The following is a 21,275-nucleotide window of genomic DNA, read 5'->3' as shown; positions in this document are numbered from 1 at the left end:
TATTTTGATTTAGTTACTGATTTTTGTTGATAATACTCATTGAATTTAATTGCTTGCAATGTTTGTATTGAATTTTTATTTTGTTTTTGCCATAGAAAACCATTTAAGAAAACCCAAATAAATTATTAAAACTGAACCTCAACCATCATTGAATGAAATCAAAATACAATACCATCGATATTTTTCTGAACAATTTCCCCGCTTCATCCCCATAGACTAATACATCAATTTAATTATTGGCAGCAGCAAGGCATTGCATCGTGGTGCATCTGTTATACAAAAGTAATCATAATGAACAAACACACGCAGGCAGGGCAGTTCCATAAATTCATGGCTCTTTTTGTTTGCGGCCATGTGCGGAGTACTTTAACCTATCAGCGGGCAAATCGATCGATCGATTGGACAACACAACTGATAACCAACCTCGATGACTCGTGAGGTTGATAAACTCATGGCGGGGAAGCACCGCTTTCACCCTTTTGGCCATATTAGGCCCCCACCATATAACCATATTGTAAACGTAATTGCATGCAAGTCGATTGGGTTTATAGAATATTTATGGGCTTTTTAGCGATGTTATGTTCTAATCGCCTACAGCTGGCGCCCCGAAAGGTGGAAGGGGGCATTGTTTTCACATCGCTACGTTCATTCTCCCACTGCAAAATAAGTTGCAATCACTGTGGAATGCGAGCCAGCGACAAAACAATGCAAACTGTCACACACGCACAGAGGTGACCACTACCGAGATGGATGGTATGGCACGGTATATGGTATAAGCTATATAGTATAATGGTATATATTGTGGATAGTTGATAGTGGCACAAGGCCGTTTAATGACCAAAGCGTGTAAGCAGCAACAGAGCTAGAATCATTGAGAGAGCACCGATGCATGTAGGTCTATTCCAAACAACAAGACTTGGTCTATGGAGAATTTATAGAGACGAATTGGATTTACTCTACACCCAAAAAATAAATCGATATGAAGCCTAGATCGATTTTACATTATGTAATATCAATTGTAACTTGATATGCTGCCCTGTAAATTCGATATGCTCGAAACGAGTATTTCATGTTAAAACGATATGCGATTTTGCTTTTTTTTTTGTGAAGCGGATACCTAAAATTTGTAATGATTTACACGAACAAAAAAGTCCTTAACTTATATATTTCATAAACCGAAACACCCAAAATTATTTAGAAATACAATTATTTAGACAAACTCTTTTTAAAGACAGTATAAAAGTAATTTCCAATAAATTACGATGATTTGAAATAAATATCGTTTCTAAGCATTTACAAAATCGAATTCTTACACCTTCTGGTTTAAGTACCACAAGTACCTCAGATAAATAGTAAAACCCATCAAAAAGTGTATACCCAAGAGCAACAACAAGGAGGGGAATAATGCATTGTTGTTGCCGCTGTAAGCTTTGCTTTACTTTGCTTTATCGTTCAATATGTGTTGCATGTATACGTGAGTGTGCCACAGATATGTAGAACCAAAGAGGGAAGGGGCAAAATAAGTACAAAGCCCGAACCGCAGAAAGCATCGTCCGCATTGCCGTTGCGTTCGGTCGGTCAAATTGCTGTTGTAGCTGGCACACATTGCTGATGTTGCTGCTGCTGCTGTTGTTGGTGTTGCTACTGTTGCTGGTTGCTACTGTTGCCGGTTGCTGGTAATGATGACATAACAATGCTTAAGCGCCCGGAGGCGACATTGGCGAGCGGCTACCACCAGCGGATGTCTCAGCACGTTCCCAATAGATCAGCAGCAGCAACAACAACAGCAACACAACAACAGCAACAGCAACATGCACGTCACCAACAGCAGCAGTGGCCAAGTCGAGCAACAACAATGCATGTGTATGATGCGATTGTTGTTCCTTTTTTGTACTTTACTTTTTTATTATCAAAGAATTTTAATTTATTTGTAAACAATACACAACAACAACAGTAGCAACGGAAAGGCAGAGCAACCAACAACAGCTTTGTTGCCCATAAATTTCTCCACATTTTCTTCTACACTGACTAAATAAGAATATTGCTGAAAAATGCTTTTAAAATGCGAATATTGTGCATTCTAGTTTTCAAACTAAATACATTATTACTTAGTTATTAATTATATTTAAATATGCATATCATTACTTGATCACATAGCATGAAAATATTTTATTGCATTTTTTTTGATTTTTTTATTCAATTAATATATTTTTGTATATTTTTTTTTTATATCTTTTCCTTTTTTTTTTTTTTTTTTTTTTTTTTTTTTTTAAAGGGTATCTAGAAGTCAATTAATATTTCCCGCTGCTAATGATTTCCCACACAAATTGCTTTTGATGGAAGGAAGGAGATCTGGATTCCTGGCCATCAAACTGGACTACATCGTGTGGTAGTGGTGGCCACATCGTCCAACATCGAAAGACCATCCAATCCAAGCGCAATCCACCCAAAAACCAGCCCAGCACATTAAACGAGAAAAACGGTTCGGACATTCATTGGATGTCAACATATTTTTCTGGTTTTTCACTCTTGTTTTTTTTTTTACTCCTATTTCTTTGTTTTTTTTATATTTTCTTCCATGTGGAACAAGCAGTGACGCCGATTGGTGTTGAGTTACCATGACAGTCTTTTGTTGTTCGACGATGTCATTGTTGTTGTGCAATGGATCAATGTAAAGTATAAAACATAAAAACAGGGAGAGGCACCTACGACTTTATACTGGCGATGATAGATAAGATGGGATTGACACCGGACTGGATTTATAATGGCGGTGTCGACTAAATATAGATAATATTATCATTCCTTTTAAAGTTATTCAAGTTAGTTAGTTAGATTAGTAGGTACATAAAGTCTTAAAATATTTAATTGAAACTGGTTTAATTAGCGATACAGGCACTATGTTTTTAAAAATCAGTTTCGAATTGGTCAAGCAAGTATTTGGGCTTAAAAATAATAAAACATTTTACATTAAAGTTTAAATGGTGTAGTGACTATTTCATCAAATTTTTAAAATCTTTATTAATTTAAAATCCATTGAGAGTGAAATTTCGATTCGAAGAAATATCGGTTAAACCAATATCAAAGCTGAGACTCTGAATGATTAAAATCATTTTCTCATTAAGAAATAATTTCCTTAATTCGCTGGCTGAAATTGCGTAACTAAAAGAGAAATCATTTCACACATAATTTGCAAAAGCATTAAAATTGAAATTAAATGCATGTCCGACCAACACGATTATCTACTCCCTGCCTCCCCTTTCCCTCACTCGGGCCTTACGTATTATAAGCCCCCCAAAGTTTTTGGCATTGGCCCATCAACGTCATCATCGGTATTCATAATCCGTTGCAGTCAATCAAAGTGAGCATAAAAGTTCGAAAATCCATTCGCAGACAGCGAAAGGGAGTAAGTGAGTGTGTAAAACGGCATCGCGTGTTTAAAGCTTTTAAAAATTCATATTGAAAAGGTAGATAAGAAAGGTGTTCCCGGGGTCCCCGGGGTAATTGTTGACACCACTCCCAGCTCATTTCGGAAGCTAAACGAGCGACCCACAAAATGTTGTATTTAGCATAAAACAGTGGAAAAATGAGACAATGCCCCATCTCTCAGGCTGCCAAGTCTGCTGACCCAACTATTTTTTCCGTTTTTTCGGTAATTGAAAAGGTTTTTGTGGCTGTTGTCACTTTTGTTTTCTATTTTTGTGGGCGGCTTAAGTAATCAGACGAAGATATATGCGCATGTATACATATATCCCATATAACCCCCTGTATTGTTCGGATATTTAAGCCGCGTTTCCAAACGAAAGTTAAAAAAAAAGAATGCGATGCAAAATGAAATGAGAGAAGACGAGAAGAAATGTGGCACAGGGGGCGGGGTTTTTGGGATGTAGGGTTGCATGACCATGGTTCAGTGGGTTTTTATGTTAATAAATAAATGCCAATGATATATACAAATGTATCAGAGTTCTGGTCGGCAGATGTTTCGCAAGCCCCCTTAGTTTTTTTTTCTACCCAAGTAAGGGAAAACGAAATGAAATACTAAATAAATGCGAAAAAAAGTGCACACAAAAACGAACAAGACATTGTAAACATCTCGTTTTCTAGTTCAATTCCAACTAAATGGGGCCTGGTAATGTAATGTATACAAAATTGTATGAATAGAAATTCCTCCCCACATGTACATGTGGATATGTGCATAAATGTGTGTGTACTTTTGGCATATCCTGGCCTAAAGCCGGCTCCTTTTTCCTGCTCTGTCCTGTCCTGTCTTCTGCTTTCGGCCTTAGGTAGACAACGGCCAGGAAGCTCTACTTCAAGATGCAATTAGGGCGAGGAGAAAGTTTCGTTTGTTGGGGAAGGAAATTTATCCATAAGTTCCAAGTTGTGCAAAGTCGAACATATCCCTTTCTGAATAAACAGGACTACAAAAGAAAGCTTAAAATATTCAGTTAATCTTAGAGTATTTACTTATTTAAATTACCAACTTGTTGGTTTGATATTGCAATGCAAGACTCTTAACACATAAGCTATTTTCATTGAAACTCAAAACCAGTAATTGGTTTACTTGTTCATTGATCTATAAATCAATTCCTAATAATATAATAACTAACTAATAACAAGCTTATCTAAACTGTAATATCCAAAATTAAATGTTTCCCATCCATCTTCGGGAACTCCTTTTAAACACTTCCTTCCTTTAGACCATCACTTGCATGGCCCTCAAATCGAATTAACAATCAGTTGTCTTCTGCACTTCAGCTTCATATGTGGCCCAACTTTAATTGCACGTTTCCCTCATTTATCCTGCGAATGAACTTCATAATTTATTGCAATCGTGTTATCCCCACTGGGCGACTGACCTCTCAGCCCAAGAAAGCACTATGGCACTATGAAAACTTTGTTTTGACCCGTAACTGGTTGGGAAAACTATCTTTTGTCTGCAGACGGAACTTAACAGAAGGCCCCGAAGAATAACCAGACAGGCAGGCGAAACTTCTCAAGCAATTATAAAATGCAAACCAAAAAGTGGAAGTTGAAGTCGCCGCAGTTGTAAAATGTAAGGAAGCCAAACTTGGTATTCTTTTATCTCACTAAAATACCCTGTTTTTATTGAATTCGTGACAATGATAGACCTCAAATTCTGTTTTAAAAAATATTTTAAATTACCATAATAGATTTGATAGCTTAAACATTGATTCAATATTTTATTATCGATACGATAGTTTTAGTATAGATTCGATAGTTATAATATTGATTCGATAATTTTACTTCTGATTCGATACTTTAAAGATCAGTTGATTCATTTTAGATTTCGATTAGATATATTGTATTAAATTGTATCGACTTAATACAAATTCAGATTCAGAATTCAAATCAGTGATTGCAAAAGGGAATTCCAAATCCCCCTTCAGGACCGCAAGTACCCCGCATAAAAATCTAGTTCGAAGACGGGCAAAAAGAAGCTCCGGATTCCCGTACGTGGCGTCACGTAATCGGGGAGCAGCTTTGGCCGGATAGGTGCAAACGGTTCGAGGAAATGCAGTGAAAGTGCCGGCAGCGGAAAACGGGGCGTAGCCGCGCTGCTACTTCTCCACTCCGTTAAACCACATTGCTGAAATCCATTTTTGCAATTTATGCAGGCGATGACATCAGTGAAAATTCGCACAAAGCGAACGGGACATGTGATACGACGATACGATGTGCCAGACATTACAGTTTTCGTTTGGGAAATCGTGAGAGGGGGCACTGCGCAATGGAGCTAACGGACGCATAACTCAATCCGCATGGAATTTTTATTCCCGCAGCGGTGGCATCCACAATAAATCTGCATTAGAGCAGCAGTCGCAGGACAAAATGTACTAGTAGTAGTAGTTGTAGTTGTAGTACTAGTAGAGCCCCCAAAGAGGACGATCCGATCCCCCAGACCCCCCGTGCGCTGCGCCCCTGGCTTTTGGCTCAAGGCCAGCAAATGCAGCCACGCACTGCAGCAAAAAATTGGGCAAACGGAGGAGGAGTTGGAGTTGGTGGTGTTGGCCACAATACAAAGCAAAACACTTGCTCTCTTGTCCGCTTACCCAGTCCAATGTGTGCTGACATTGTCTACAACAATGAACATGACAGCGGAAAGCGGAGCCAGGGGTGGAGTTCGACATGGGAAAAGGGGGCTCGGAAACCGAGAACGCCCCCATGTGACACAAATTCTTCCCCATGCGATTCGCGAGTTGAACAGCTCAGCAGGAAACAGGAAAACTTCTGTGTGTGCGAAAACGCTAAGTGGCAGAGGTGATCACCTGGTTTTCAACAAGGAAAACTAGCTCACGGAGTTTAGACATGAAAAGTTTAGAGAACCTAACTAAAACTAATAAACGGGATACTGAAATAAATAAAATATTTAAAAATACATACGTAAAAATCTAATTAAACCAGGGAACGTAACTGTTATAAGTTTTATTTTAAAAATCACACTTTAACAGTTATTTTCTGATTTGTAAAGTAAAACTCAAAGAATAACTGTTATTTTTTGAGTTTTATAATAAAAGTTGACAAATAACAGTTATTCGTCGTGATCAAAAATAAAACTCAAACTTGATTTATGGCGATTTTGTGGGTAAACAAAATTTTAAAAAAATATAGGTATAAAATATGCGCGGTTGCCTTTTTTAACAAATTTTTAGTAAGTTATAAAAAGCACGGGTATCATGTTTTTTTTAATTATTTCATTTTTTCAAAAATGTCAAAAGAATAACTGTTATTCATAAAAATCAAAAAATAACAGTTATTTTTTGAGTTTTATTATAAAAATCAAAAAATAAAAATCATTACGGATTTGTAAACTACAATGGCTAATAAAAATTGTGGCGTATTTAAAAAATTTTTAGGACCCTTCTAAGTGCGTGATTTTTTTGTATGAAAAATTTACAATAACAGTTATTTTCGTTCCCTGAATTAAACCTTTAGCAAATTTTAAAAATAAAATTCAATGGAAATACTAACACTGCTGTCGCCGGTTTTAAATAAACTCCAGATAAATAACATTGATCCAAAACAAATTAAATAAAATTATATAAAAATTCAATCATAACTTCGCCTAGAGGCCAACAGCAGTTGAAATTTGCAAAAAATTCCGCGGCAACCATTAAATCTAAACCCCATTAGGAGCAGCTGCCGTTATCAAACGAACAATTAACTAGTTCACCGGGTGAACTGGAGTGGGTAACACTGTGTCCGCCTGGCCCACAACTGCATTTCCGCATTCTGCACTCTCGAACTCAGTCTGCATTCCTTATCCCGCCCGGACTTTTCCCTAACCAGCTGCTGCACTTTTTGTTCACCCACATTCGAGGGTTCTCTTTTTTTTTTCGTTGCAATTTTCCAGTGAATTTAAACGTTATCTTCGTTGAGAAGGGGGGGCGGCGCACTCCCACTATCTCCCTGGAGCGATTAGATAAACGACGCTAATGAAGATTGCCAGGTGAGTGAGGTGAGGCAAATCAAGGTTGACCATCCTCCATCGCATTCCGATTTCGAGTGGGTGCGACGATAAGACTTAACGTGATTGCCCCCACTGTGTTCCACAATTGTTCGTAGGATCCGGATCCCAAATGGCGAATGCGATGGGATGGTATGGGGGGATTTTCTGGGTTAGGGGGTGGCAAAAACTTGGTTAAACTTACGCCTCGCAGTAGGGCATTTTGTTGTAGCCCTTGTAGGTTTTCATATTGAGCGTCATGCCGCATTCTGTGCATTTGAAACACGTTTTGTGCCATGTCTGAAACGAAAGAAGAGGGGAAAAAACGTTGAATTACAAACGGTAGAATCAGAGAAATTGTTGAGAATGCAATATTATTATTGCTATTTGTTGTTTTTGGTTGCTGCCGCTGCTGCTGCTTTTGCTCTTTGGCGCAGTGCAACTGAAAAGTCTGGGCCAAAAGCAAGCCAAGCATAAGAAGCGCTCTCAAAGGTTTTTCTTGCCGTTCCGTTAACTAGAAATTTATGCGTATATATTTCCTCCAAAATTAATTGGAAGACTAACGGAAAGAAATGAGAAAGCAGAAACAACAAATTTCTATAAACCAAAAAGATTCAGTTTTTAAACTTTGTTTTTATAATCTAACATAGAAGTTATAAAGAAATTTATTGTAAGTTTTATTTAACCAAGTTGTTCTGGACAGTTGGTATTTCTGTTATTCATGTAAATTTTAAATTTACATGGTATAATTAAAGAAAGAACCTCTTATATATAAAGATCAATTTAAATTAAAAATTCCTTAAAGTACAAAAACCAAGAAAACTTTGTAAAAAGTTTATTGTTCGGGAAGAAAAGTTATAAAAAGAATCACAAAGTACTCCTTAACTAGTACATCTCTCTTCTCGAAGTTTCCGCATATCTCAAGGTCTGAACTAAACTACGCGATGAAGGCGAGGAATAAGTAGATATCTTAGTGAGTACCGTTCAGTCGAGATAACTGGTTAGATAAGCTCGGCCAAGGCAGACAGATGAGAGCCAGACAAACAGACTTTGAAAATGTTGCGTGATTTGTGGTGAGTTGGCATATGAAGTGGAGAAGAACTTGCATCTCACAGATACTCGGATACAAAACTTCACAACGACCAGAGAAAGAACTTGTGATGGAACTTGGTTTGATAGCTCGACTTCGTCTCTGGTGTCTGTAGTATTTTTCCTTTTCTGTTTTTTTAGTTGTTTGCCTGCAACGCGTTATGCAAATTTTCCGAAAGAGGAAAAAATCTCAAAACCGCAATGGAGCCCCAACACATCCCCTTTTCACCCCGCCGCCATCCTTGACGTGGAGGTCAACAAACGATTAACTTGTCTGCGGATTAGCAGTCGAAAGAGAGGGGCATACATTTGCCGAAAGAGACGCCAGATGGGAGTACAAAATATCTCCTAATTGGTTTTCAACGCTGTCTGCCACTGGAAGCTGGCAAAAACAAAAAAAAAAAAAAAAAACACGCAAAACCAGTTTAAACAACAATTAAAAGTGTAGAAACAAAAAAATACGATAGTTAATTGTTTGATGGACGCAAACACTAAAAAAAAAAGGAAAGATTGAAAGAAATATGTGAAATAAAAACGAAATAAGTAAGTTTACCACATTCCATGGCCCGAAGAGAAAAGCTGAAAGCGAAACAATCTTTGACCCCACTGAACTGAAACCGGAATAAATCATCGGATTTTCCTTTTGTGACCTGACTTTGGATCTGGGCTTAAGCAAATGACTTTCCAGCTCAGGGCGCATGCGTAACAGGGGCAGAGCTTTAAAGTATATGGCCAATTGAACTAACGTTGCAGTCCGACATAAATTGCCTTAAGCTGGCACTTTCTTTAAACGGTTTAAAATTAGGTCTTTAAATGTGAGTCAAAACATAACGTTGCATGCATTTAATTTTAATGAAAATATGATTGTATATTAAAAAAAACGTTTTCGTTGTTAGCCTCATATATTGCATCTTATTAAGGGGATTTTTTATTATTTGTAAATATTTAATTTTAAATATTTTAATGATCGTGAATACCTGGACTACTTCAGCTTCATTTATAAATAATCAAACAAAAATCGACAACATAAAAATTGTACAAATTTGGAAAATTTGGGAATGAAATATGACATATTTTGTAAATGAGTTCTTGATAAATATTTAATTTTAAAAAAATACATTTCGAATAAATAAAAGCTTATTTTAATGTATTTTATTTTTCTGAATCAACAAGATGGATTAAGTATTTAATTTTTGCCTTATTTGTACTAGAAATCGGGACTCGTGTTTCTGTGGTCTTTGAAGCTGCAATTCAGTTTCACTTTCGCAACGAAATGCTGTTACTTTTTCAGTTTTTGTAGGAGTGCCCATGTGAATCTCTATGTTGCAATGCACATATATGTATATATTTATATTTAAATGCATGTGGTGAGGTAACCGTCTGGTGGTCAACGAACAGAGTACGTCTCCCCCGTCAACTGCATTCAATTTCAATTTTCCATGCCCGCTTTAACCCACTTTTTCACTTTTGCTCGCTTCTCGTCTTGATTTTCAATTTGCGGCTCAATTTTCAAAAGTTAAACGTTTCCTCTTGGGTTGTTTTGCATTGTTTTGGTTTTATTGCTGGGTGGTTGGTTGGTTGTTGGTTGTTTTCTGTCAACCACGACGAGGTGTTAAATTTGCATTCGAATTTGCACGCTTTCAACGTTTTTCGACCCAAGTGGCGATAAAAACAATTGGCATGAGCCACGAAATGGTAGAAAAATCTCGTATTACCAACGGCAAGCCAAAGCCAACGAATGACAAATGAGGGCAATGAGCAGCAACAACAGCAGAAACCGCAAAAACAAACGAATTTGGTTTGGAAAAAAATCTATTTATAAGTGTAACAAAGAAAAAATAAACCAGACTTGAAGTGTCAAAGTGATTTCTTTAAATTTGCATAAGGAAACGAAACTGGAGCACTTGGAAATGGGAACAGATATGTTAAATTTGGAAATGGGAACAGATATGAAACAAAAAAAGAATCCATTTATGTTAAAATAAGAAGAATTCCTGGGGAAAGCATTTTCTCTTTAATTACTTTATTTATTTTATTTTGCAAATTCCAACACCTTTCCTTTTCCAAAACTTAAACGCTTAAAATCTGTTGTAAATGACACTTGAAGTAGAGGTTGTGAAATCCTATTGAAAATTTCACATTGTCCTCAAGGAGAATAATTTTCCAAACGATTGTTTGTTTCCTTTAGCTATGTGAAAAGATTTAAACATTAAAAGCCGAAGCAGAAACTACTCTTTATATCTTATTATTTATTTTCTTAAATAGGTGTAAAATTTAATTCAATAAAAAAACCCCTTCAAATGATTAAAGAATATGATGTTTTAAGAAGTCTTCAGACTATATAAAAATAAAAATGAAAGACATGTTTAAAAGTTCTTAAAAGAAAGCTAGATACCTTAATAAATTATTTTAAATATAATTTAAATAAAACTATTATTAACGCTTCAGTCCATTTTACCATTTTCCCGTAAAACAAGCTTTATCGCAAAGTTATGAGTTTCACACTTAAAAGAGTATTTCACAAGTGAATTGACAAAAGTTTTGGGACAATAAACACTTCAAATGCCAAACGGCAAAAGGCAAACACTCTCCAGACATGAGAGCAAACTGAAATCCAGATTCGCATTGTTGTTCCCTGCCAGATTTTATTGTTGTTATTCTTTTTCTGGGCTTTTGGTTTTGGTTTTTGTTTGCCGGTCAGCAAAAACAGTTAAGGAAGGAATTCTATGGCTATTCAGCGGGAGACGCTTCTGGTCCATTGTCCGATGGAAAATGCCTCTCAGCTTTCTTTGAGCACAAATTAAAGTTCGACGAGCTGCAGCGCTTAAAAAGCTGTTATTTATGCTCGTCTAGTCGGTACCGTTATGAGCTATCAACGGAATGGAGTCGAAGAAGTAGAACTCCCCCCGTCAACTTTACATAAGATATTAATCATGATTTGAAATCAACTCTGCCGTCTCTTTTGCTAACTCTGCGTAGCCATAACATCCCATATTCCCCACTCCAAAAGCGGTTTAATCAAAACAACAACCAGAGAAACCATCAAAGTGGAGAAAAAACAGGCAATAGTCGCAGTGAAGACGAATAAAACAGGAATCACAGTTGTCATTCATGATTTTAAAATTTTTAATGATTTTAATTTACCGATTTTTAATAAGATAAAAATATAGGTAAACAATATAAAATTTGTATTGAAATTATATTTATATAAGGTAAGTAAACGCAAAAAACTTTCTTTAAAATGTTAATTAATTGTTTAGATTTGATTTCTTAAATATTTCACATTCAAATTGCTTGCTGAAATACAAATACATCTTCGAATTCCAATGACTATTTCTGATCACTTAAAAATACTTTTAGTCTAGCATGGACCACTGTAGCTAAAGTGGATTGGAGTGGAATGGAGTTGTCCCCACCAGAAGACAACACCATATCTGAACTCGGCAGAAACCCCTTCTCCGCCCTCTTCACTTAGCGCACTCGACATTGCTGGAGAATGAGTCATCCGCACACGAAGAGCTCTCTTGCAGCATTAGGTTGCGAATCGCCCAGATTCTTGCCGGCAAAACATCTCAACAAAATAAAGCAAGAAAAAGGGGGAAAAATAAAAAAGTATGCGAATAAAAAGCGAAACGAACGCAGTTGGTGGCCCCGATCTCTTGCCCTCCACACCCGAGAATAAATGAAATTAATAAACAAATAATTTGGTTATATCTGTGCTCTCAGATACGAGTCAGTGTACGTGCAAATATGTGGAAAAAATAATAACCATAAAAAGCGATTCTAATCAATTGTAGCTTGTTGCTCCTATGGCAAAATTGGGTACACAGAAAAATAGAATCCACATTCCAGGTCCTCATAAAAAAATGTATTTATTAAAATATTAATACAATTATTTATTTATTATTTTTAATTATATTGAAGTTTTTCTAAGTTCCTAATGTAGTTCCAGTTTCATGAAATTTATTGCATAATTTTAAATACTTTTGCTCAAGTGTAAAGAAATATATTTCACCACACCGAACGCAGTGACATGAAGGCTAAAAGAATGTTGAACGGAATGAGGTTGAGGCAAACATGATCCACATGTTCTCATAATGCCCCACATTGGATTTACTTTGGGAGCTCACCCATCTTATCTCACAACTTTCACAACAATTATGACTCAAGATCTAAGGAATGCAATCGGGCAAATAAATAAACTCTACGAATCCGCAAATACAATCTATAAGATTGCGCACCCAGGTATTAAGTTAGGTTTTACCATATATGGTTTGGTGCGATTTCAGTTCATTATTTCGAGACTTGACGGTATACAATTTCGCTGGAAGATTACGTCACTCTCTTTTTTCCCCCTTTTGATTGTGCAGATATAATAGCAAAAAGCAAGTATGCATATGACAGAGGCTGTGCAAAAGTGCACACATAGTAATTGCAAAATCTAACAACAAGTTTCAGTTTCTCTCTGCAACTCAAACAAAGGCAATCCAAGTCACAGAAAACAGAGCTCCAACTTTGTCTATCAAATTCAATTTATGACATCCTCCTCCCCTCGACTTTCCCCCTAAAAAAAACTTTTAATTAGCCATCAGCTAAAACTCAAATAAAAAGAAAGAAAAACCCCTAACTCAATTGAATGAAATTGAAAGCGCGTTCAAGCAAATTGAAAACTTGTAGATTCCAATCAATGGGTATGGGAAGAGATCTGTTTGACCAGATACCGCATACAAACGGTTTTTCCTGTTTTCCGCCCTTTTTCGGGCGTGTGAAAATGCTGAAGATGGAAAAACATGAAGTGAGAATTGCATAAGCAAACGCAACCTAACTGAACCAAACACCCAACCGCCTGGGGTAAATATTCAATTATAGCATGACCAAAATGGGCTTTAAACTGGTCACGTCAACAACAACTACAATTAAAAACCATTTGCTGGCTTACTTAACGCTCATCAACGAGCAGTTGTTGTTGTAGCTGTTGATAATGACAATTATGTCATGTGTGGGCCGCCATATAAGGAGAGTCAGACAAATACGACAATTGTCCCACAGACCGACAGACAAGAAATTCAATCAGTTATTGTAGACTCTGATCGATGACTCACCAAAAGCAAACACTTTTGGGATCTTTTCGACGATGACAGTTCTTTATTTGCCATTTTTGGGTATTTTGATTTTGGGAGTGGATGGATAGTGAGTACGTCGAATTTAATCTCAAAATAAAAATACATACCTTGACCTTACGTCAGCACGCATTTTTTGCTTATAAACAACAATTGGCGTGCCGCAAACAGAGCGTGGCCAGGCGGCGTGTTAAATTGACCAAAAACTTGAACTCAAATACGGGCTTTTTTGGGTTAAGGCGCAGCTAATGCTTGCCAAAAGAAAATGTAATAAAAACCCACTCAAGAATCCCAGTCAGCAGACTTTTTTATTACCCTTCAAACGGGCTGGGATCTTTAGCAGTAAAAAAAATACATTAACACCCTATAAAGTATAGTAAATACCGGGTTTAAATTGTGATTGCAAAAGTACTTTCACTCTTAAAATTTATCGAATTATTTGAACAATTTATTTCGTTAGCATTGTCTTTTTGATACTTTATTTATCACACATTAGAATTTATCGGCCTAAAGGTTTCCCAAAATCGATTCCATTTGCAATTGATAATGTTATCAAATCTTAGATGCGCCCAGTTTTATCAATAGATATGTATACTATCTTTATACCTTAGCAACTACATAATTGAATTGCTCACATTAGTCGGTCCCAAATTGATTTGGAATTTTCTGGTTGTACAAACTTAATACCTTTTTTTCAAACAATAAAAGAAAAGTTAATAAAAAATTAAAAAAAAAACTGGAATAAATTGTTTTAAAAATAAACCTATTTTGGCAATGAGTTAAATTTTAAATAATATTTTCTTCCACTTAAAATACCATAATAGATCCAATTATAATGCCTTCTACCATCAAGGGTATCCACATATGAGTGGGCTTTAGCACAAAAGCCCAGGCTAAAAAGAGAGGAAGCGGTTTAATTCTGCTTGGTCGCTTTCACTTCCGCCTCATCAGGCGGATTCCCCCCATATCTTTCTATATGTGTGACTCCGAAACGCCCCCGCCCACTCGCAACTCAAACTTGGAACTCGGAACTGCAACTCTCAAGTAAAGTTCCTCCATCAGCGTCATCAGCAGAAGCTAAAGACACAGCAGCTGGCAACTGCAAGTGGGTTTTGATTTCACGTGGGGAGTAGCAGTGAGTTTTTCTCTATTTTTCGTGGAGCCCAGGGGAAACGAGTGTGTATTCATGGGGGGAAACTGCCGGCTGAACGCCTAATGCTCCTCTTCTACGCAATCAAATGTCTGTTTGCTCTTCTCTATTTAAATTGGGCATTACCAACGCTCCGGTGATATATGTTTCCTCTTTTGTTTGCCTGACATCTGTGCAGGCGGTGGATCAGGGTCTTGAATATGCATCTAACGATTACCATACGCTCGGGGGTCACCCATGCCCCATGGGAATTCACATTCCGAATGTGTGAGCCAAATGATAACACCAATTAGAAAGTGATTTGTGAACAAAACTCGGCTGTAGATCACTTGTGACACTCCACACAAAAGAGCCAAAGTTGATTATCAATTCAAGATTTCATTTCCAATTGCCGCCACTTGAACAAAGTGTTTCTTGCTAGCCATCTTATATGATTTATATATTGAGTTCCATTTTCAAACTATGTAGAACTTGGGAGATTAATTCTGAATAAAATAACTTAAAGCGTGGATTATAGTCTTAATATATTGTGAATATTTTTAGCTTCAAATTAGGTCACAAAAAGTTCTTAATTTTCTGTAAAACAGTTTTATTTTCTGTGAAATATTTAGTGTGTCAGAACATATCCCTACATATTTGGACAGTGAGTCAAAACTCACCTAGTCCCAGCTTTTTCACGCCATTTTCACCCCCTTTTCCCGTCCCGTTGGCCCTTCGCTTCAGTCAATTAGCAAAGTCAATAGGAAATGCCGCCTCTGGCTCTGCTCTCAGTTCAGTTCATTTCAGTTGTGTTCAGTTCTGCTGACGTTTCAGCATTTTGCTTGTTTAATTTATAAACGTCAGAAACTTCACATACTCTTCCTCCCTCTCTCTCACTCCCATTTTCCCACCAGTTAAGAGCTCTATTTGAATTTTCACTGCTAGCACAAAAGGCGATTCCCACACATTGCAAACCAAATGGCAAGTGGAAATTCAAATACAAATACGAGTGGCAGGGCTTATGTGATTAGCAAAAGTTTATATAAAAAAGGATGATATAATATCCAATCAGATTACGAAGTAAGGATGCATGTATTGTACAAGTCTTAAAAGAGTCATTTAATTATTAATTAAGAGGACTCTTAGCACACAAGACGAACAAGCGAAACTTTTGAATGTGGGACACAAGTTCAGCGGCAGCAGAATGCGGTTTGGGGTTAAATGTGGAGCAGAGTTGAATAATAGAAAAGAGTTCACTGCAACGAGCACACAAGGCGGCACATTAAAGCGATTTAAGCCTGTCAATCAAAATGCCTTTAATCAAAAACCTTATATAAAGGATTTTCATAACTAGAATAGTAAGACTAAAAATAATTATATTAAAATTAATACAAAACTACAAGATATAAAAAAGAATTTCAAGTGCAAGGCAACTCAAGAGTCATGCAACCACCACTTGAACTTATCCATCTCTGGCCCTTTGCCCTCTATAAATAATCCCCATCACAGATGCAATAAAAGCACCAAACATAGAACACCCTGCCTATTTACAGATCCCCCTCATTGAAAACTTGCATGAGGAGGGGTGGAATCAATTGGATGATGACGACGAAAGTCAAATGCAAATGCTTAAGAGAAAGAAATGATAAAATAAAAACAAGAGGGACCAAGAAGACGAGCGAGTTCAACTTGTTGTCTCCCCCTTCACAATTTACACGAGTCGTTGGCAGACCTCTCGAGTGATCTTTCCCCTGGGATCTCCGTTGGGCGAGGTAATAAAGATCAATTGAATTTAAACAAAGCAATTCTTTCGAGGAGGAGGAACATATTCCGAAATCCCCTCGGTTCTTTCCTTGTTCTTTCCCCATGAATTCCGAGTCAAGTGAGTGCGTCCAACTCTTGTTACAAGTGACAAAAGAGGGAAGTTCCCCCCTCTTATAGCAAGCAAATGCGCATTAACATGAATATAATTTCAGCAACAAAAGACAAAAATCTGGAGGGAGGGAAAACAATTAAAAGACATCCAAAACAGGAAACCGAGGAGAGGAGAAGCGAAATTAGCTGCAGAAGAATCAAAAGCTTGACCCAAAAAACTTGTTTAGACTCTCTTCAATCATCTTCAACCATTCTTCTTTTTCGGTCATTAGTCAAAATTTGAGCATCGAAATTAATTATACAATACAAGGCCCACAATGGGAAGCGTTTAATTGGAGGGAAAGCCCTCGGAACGGAAAAAACTGAAATAATACAAGCCACAGGCAGCAGCAGAAGCTATTTAAAGTTTTCAAACAACTTCTACAACGACGACGACGACGACGACTTCCACTTTCCGAATTGGACAAAACTTTTTGTTACATTTACAATTTGGGACACAAAAGACGCCAAGTTGCTGGAAAAAAAGCTGGCCAAACGAAATCTTGACTTTGAAGTTTGTAGGCATAGAAAATTCTCTTTTTGGTCGCAGTTTCTCAGTCTTTTTTCTGCGTCTTTGATTTGCTTTCCATCTCAGCGAGAAAAAAAAAATTGGCAAGCGAACCTCTTGAAAGCGAAGTCTAATTAGGCGATGTCTCAATGAGTGGAAATGGGAGCAGAAACTTAAGATTCTCTCGGAGATTAAAGTGCAATGAAAGTGAGTGGTAACAAGAGGGGGGCTTTCGAGGACAGAAAATTGCATAATCTTGGAGTGAAACAAAAGTTACGAACCACAATAGTTCTCAGGCAACAGGGCACCGGAAAAACGATAATTAAGGTGCACAAAGAAGGTAAATAAGGGAAAAGTTAGCTAACTTCATTGCTCTTTGTCAACGTTTTCCCTTTTTTATATCTTATCTAAAAATTTAATATATACAAAAAAATTAAGCTTTTAATAATCTATACAATGTCATTTATTTGCTTAATATTTTTTTTTATTTAAAAATAGCTATTTTAAGAAATTAATTGTTTTGGTATTAAATAGATATATCCTTTGAGACATTTTTAAAAAGATTTAAGCCCTTGTAAATTTGAAATTAAAAAAGAAAATAATTTTTTAAAACCTTCACTAAACATTGCATTTACAATACAACTAAATATTGTTGCAACCGAATTTGTTTATACAAAGTCTGTTTGAGTTACACAATTTACCATATCTATATCTATGTCTATATCTGACTGATCTCATAGAAAAGATATGAGAACGAAAGACGGGAAGCAAATTGCAATAAAGGGGCGATGCAAAGACAGTGACAAGTCGAAATATTGTCCCTCTCTATCGCTGCATCTCTCTTCCTCTTTGCCTGCTTGACCACTTTTATTTTCATGCCTCAATTGATGCACCCCACTCCCAGTTTCCATTTTCCCTTTTCCCCGACCATTTCCCTCACCTTTTCCCCTGGATCCCCGCATGATTGTCCATCCTCCGCGGAGTGAAAAATTGATTGTCATGCAAAAGTGAACTTTAGTTTCGAGTTTTGAGTGAAGTGAGCGAGGTGAAGAGGCCCAGTCAAGAGTGGAGAGAAAATGTATATAAATAAATACATAAAGCTATTGTCATTCTTCTTTAGCCCCTTCGTGGCTTCCGAAAGCGAAAAAGTCTTTAGAGTGTGGCACAGAAAGAAATAATACTCACTGTCAGTCTACCATTTGCCTTAAAAAAAAAATTTGGCTTTAATCTATAACAGACACTTTCCATTTTTATTTCAAGAGATATTTTTTGCATTTATCTCAACTAAAAAATATTAGTTCTTTCCATTTGTTTCTACTTCATATCGATAAATCGAATATTATATTTTTAAAAAATGTGGCAACCCTATTGAAAAAAATATTTACGTAGGCTTTTGAAATAATTTAAAAAATTAAAAGTAATCTTTCTAAGCCTTTGCAGATGATTTATAAAAAATATTGTTTTTTAAGTAGAACCCTATTATTTTACACCTAAAAACCGCACGGGTGGCAATACTGGCTGTCAAATGAGAGCTAGTTATCAAATTTCTATTAGAACAGTGACTGTCGAATCGTGGAGACTCAAACAAAAAAATGAAATCCCAGTTCACCCGAAAAGCCAAAGTAAGTGAGTGCTTAGTGTCGCCTTAAGTAGATTTAGTAATCCCCGATTCGTATCCCGATGTAAGCCAGAGCCAGCCACAACACCCACAGCTTTAGAGCCAAAGACGAAGACCAAGCTGGCGAGTCCAAGACCCAGATCCACGACGGTGGTGGTGAAGCGCCGGAACTGCTGCCGAGGCAATGATGTTTTGGCCATCGGAGGAGGTAATTCTGGAGGAGGTACTTCCAGAGGAGGTAATTCTGGAGGAGGCACTTCCAGAGGAGGTAACCATAGAGGCGGTAATTCCAGAGGAAGTAATTCCGGAGGAGGTAATACTGGAGGAAAAAATCCCAGTGCTGTAAATTCAAGAGGAGGAAGAGGATTTGGCTCCGCTGGTGGTAATAGGGGCAAAGAACCTTCCTGCCAATTTGTTCCGGTTCGTCGTAAACCCCTGGGCGATTACATGGTCCTCGAGGAGGAACCTCTCACCTCCAGTCTTCCCACCACATCCTCCTCCTTCCTGTCGGACAACCCAACTCCTATGAGCTATGCCGCTGCCGTGGAATCGCATCCCGTATCCAGGCTCAAGGTCAAGGTGGTACTATCTCCACGTCTAAAGCGGGCCGGTAATCAGCCGCTGGTGAAGCCGCGCCAGAGCCCCAAAAACTCTCCATTCGCCAAGGTCAAAGTGAATCCTCCATCGCAGTCTAAGCCACACAATGTCCAGGTGAATACTAGCAAGCGGAACTTGGCTCAGGTGGCGCCGCAGTCTCGTCTTGCCCAGGGGAACAACCCCAAGCCGAGCAACTCCCAAACGCCATCAGCCGGCAGCTCGAAATCCAAGTCCAAGAGATCCAAGAAGGCCAAGCAGAAGCAACTGGCAGAGGCCAAGTCTGAAGTTCTGCTCGTAGTTCCGCCGCAGCCTACGAGTCTCCAGAGTTCCCCGCCCAAGTTCTCCGAGGCCTTCGCCTATTTGGACCATCACCATGAGCAAATGCAGCGCATACTGGCTGAGCAGACGGCTGGACAGGGACCCTATCCCAACCGTGGCCACGTGAAGTCCTGCAAACACACTGTCCAACTGCCGGCCCATCGATCTCTCTTCGATTTCGATGAGCGGCTCTTCAGACGCGGCGATCTCGAGGCCGCCGCCCTTTTGGCCCAGAACAAGGTCATGTTGCGCAAGTGGCTGGACCCCAGCATGTTGATCTCCTAGGCAGACCCCGACGACTCAAGGCCCAAACCAATGCAAATTTATCAGTTAGTTTTTGTGCGTTTAAAGTTGTTATGTTTAATCAAAATTATTATCAAAATTTCGAGAACCAATCTCTCTTTAGCATGCGAGCTGTCGACTTGAAATCGACAGACCCCAGAGGATTGAACATATCTTTTTTGGTATAGATTGGCAAATAAAAAGTTATTTAATACTAAAATCTGTGTTTTTTTTTAACCCACTATTTTTACCATTCACATTTTTGGTAACTTCAAAATATCATTTTTTATGTGATCTTTGATGTTTTAAAGGACTTTTAAATAAGCCTGGCGCATACATACTTACATATTTTGTAAGAGTTTAAATGTTATTTTGTTGCGTTTATTAAAACTTATCGAAATGTAAAAGAACATTTTTAAATCGGACAATCCATTAACAAGTTATGAGCAAAATATGAAATGGCCGCTAGATGGAGCCAGTAACTTTGACAATATATATTGTTAAATATATTTTTTCGCACCTGATCAGTTAGTTTTTTTTTCAGCGCATCAATTTTGCTAATATTCTTTCCTACGTCTCTCACTGCTTTGAAGTTTGTTGTTGCAGTCATTTGTCACTCAAAGAGGATGCAAAAATTAAAACATGGCCCAGTGAAAAGTGATGGCCTATTGGGGCGGCCAAAAGAGGGGTCATCGGCGGGGTCAGGCAAGTGCAAATGTGTGCCACGACGACAGGAGCGGAGGTGCGCAGGAGCCAAAGGGGGGTTCTCGTTAAGTGGCAAACGAAGTCAAACGGACGGCGACGCTTTTATTTTTGATGCTTCGCTGCCTCTTTGTGTGACTTCTACTCTCTACTCTCGACTTTCCTCTTTGCAGGCCCTGCGAAATTGGCCAGAAAAGGCTGGCCAAAAACTGGCACGTTCCTATAGCTATATCTACAGCTATACCTAAAGCTAGGGAGCTACACAGCGCTCTTTCTCGATCCCCACCGACTTCCCATGACAACATGACAACAAAGAGGTCATTTACTTTCCTTGCGAGCATGAAATAATCGTTCGTCGTGGCTCTGACTCTGGAAAAAAGATGTAAAAAACATCGAAAACAGCTCGAAAAGTCAGGCCAAAGCCAAACAAAGCGCAAAGCAAAAAGTCAAACTCACATATTTCGTGCAAAATAAAGCGCAAATGCAACAATGACTACTATTGGTAATGGTACAAGTTTCAAAATACAACGCTG

The 21,275-nt window shown here is 37.8% G+C and overlaps 2 protein-coding genes and 1 long non-coding RNA gene across 8 annotated transcripts in view; 2 read left to right on the top strand and 1 right to left on the bottom strand.

Annotated features, from left to right (window-relative positions):
* Nucleotides 1-21,275, bottom strand: part of Lasp (LIM and SH3 domain protein Lasp) — a 30,567-nt gene that overhangs the window by 5,115 nt on the left and 4,177 nt on the right. For all 3 annotated transcript variants that reach the window (XM_017144331.3, XM_017144332.3, XM_070215380.1), the window contains exon 2: nucleotides 7,671-7,765. In XM_017144331.3, the coding sequence (XP_016999820.2) occupies nucleotides 7,671-7,765 (95 nt within the window). The remainder of the gene's footprint in view (nucleotides 1-7,670; nucleotides 7,766-21,275) is intronic.
* LOC138913072 (uncharacterized) lies at nucleotides 7,968-9,030 on the top strand. 2 transcript variants are annotated; one of them, XR_011418647.1, is made up of 2 exons: nucleotides 7,968-8,538; nucleotides 8,696-9,030. It is a non-coding gene; the product is annotated as an uncharacterized lncRNA (long non-coding RNA). The 2 variants fall into 2 exon arrangements; XR_011418646.1 differs by having other exon boundaries at nucleotides 7,968-8,635.
* On the top strand, nucleotides 18,713-20,246 carry LOC108059200 (uncharacterized). 3 transcript variants are annotated; one of them, XM_044394660.2, is made up of 2 exons: nucleotides 18,713-18,847; nucleotides 18,917-20,244. In XM_044394660.2, the coding sequence occupies exons 1-2, from the start codon at nucleotides 18,751-18,753 to the stop codon at nucleotides 20,041-20,043; spliced, it is 1,224 nt and encodes a 407-aa protein (XP_044250595.1). In that variant the 5' UTR covers nucleotides 18,713-18,750; the 3' UTR covers nucleotides 20,044-20,244. The 3 variants fall into 3 exon arrangements, with proteins under 3 accessions (XP_044250595.1, XP_016999825.2, XP_016999826.2); XM_017144336.3 differs by having other exon boundaries at nucleotides 18,715-18,847; nucleotides 18,913-20,245; XM_017144337.3 differs by having other exon boundaries at nucleotides 18,779-18,851; nucleotides 18,917-20,246.

Source organism: Drosophila takahashii, chromosome 3L, assembly GCF_030179915.1.
Source record: "Drosophila takahashii strain IR98-3 E-12201 chromosome 3L, DtakHiC1v2, whole genome shotgun sequence".
In the NCBI taxonomy this organism is placed as follows: domain Eukaryota; kingdom Metazoa; phylum Arthropoda; class Insecta; order Diptera; family Drosophilidae; genus Drosophila; species Drosophila takahashii.
The sequence above is the reverse complement of the archived record's forward strand: the minus strand, read 5'-3'. Positions and strand labels throughout refer to the sequence as shown.

Coding starts and splice junctions, on each gene's coding strand:
- LOC108059200 (XM_044394660.2), top strand. CDS start 18,751: ATGAGAGCTAGTTATCAAATTTCTATTAGAACAGTGACTGTCGAATCG. Junction 18,848..18,916: donor AGTTCACCCGAAAAGCCAAA/GTAAGTGAGTGC, acceptor GATGTAAGCCAG/AGCCAGCCACAACACCCACA.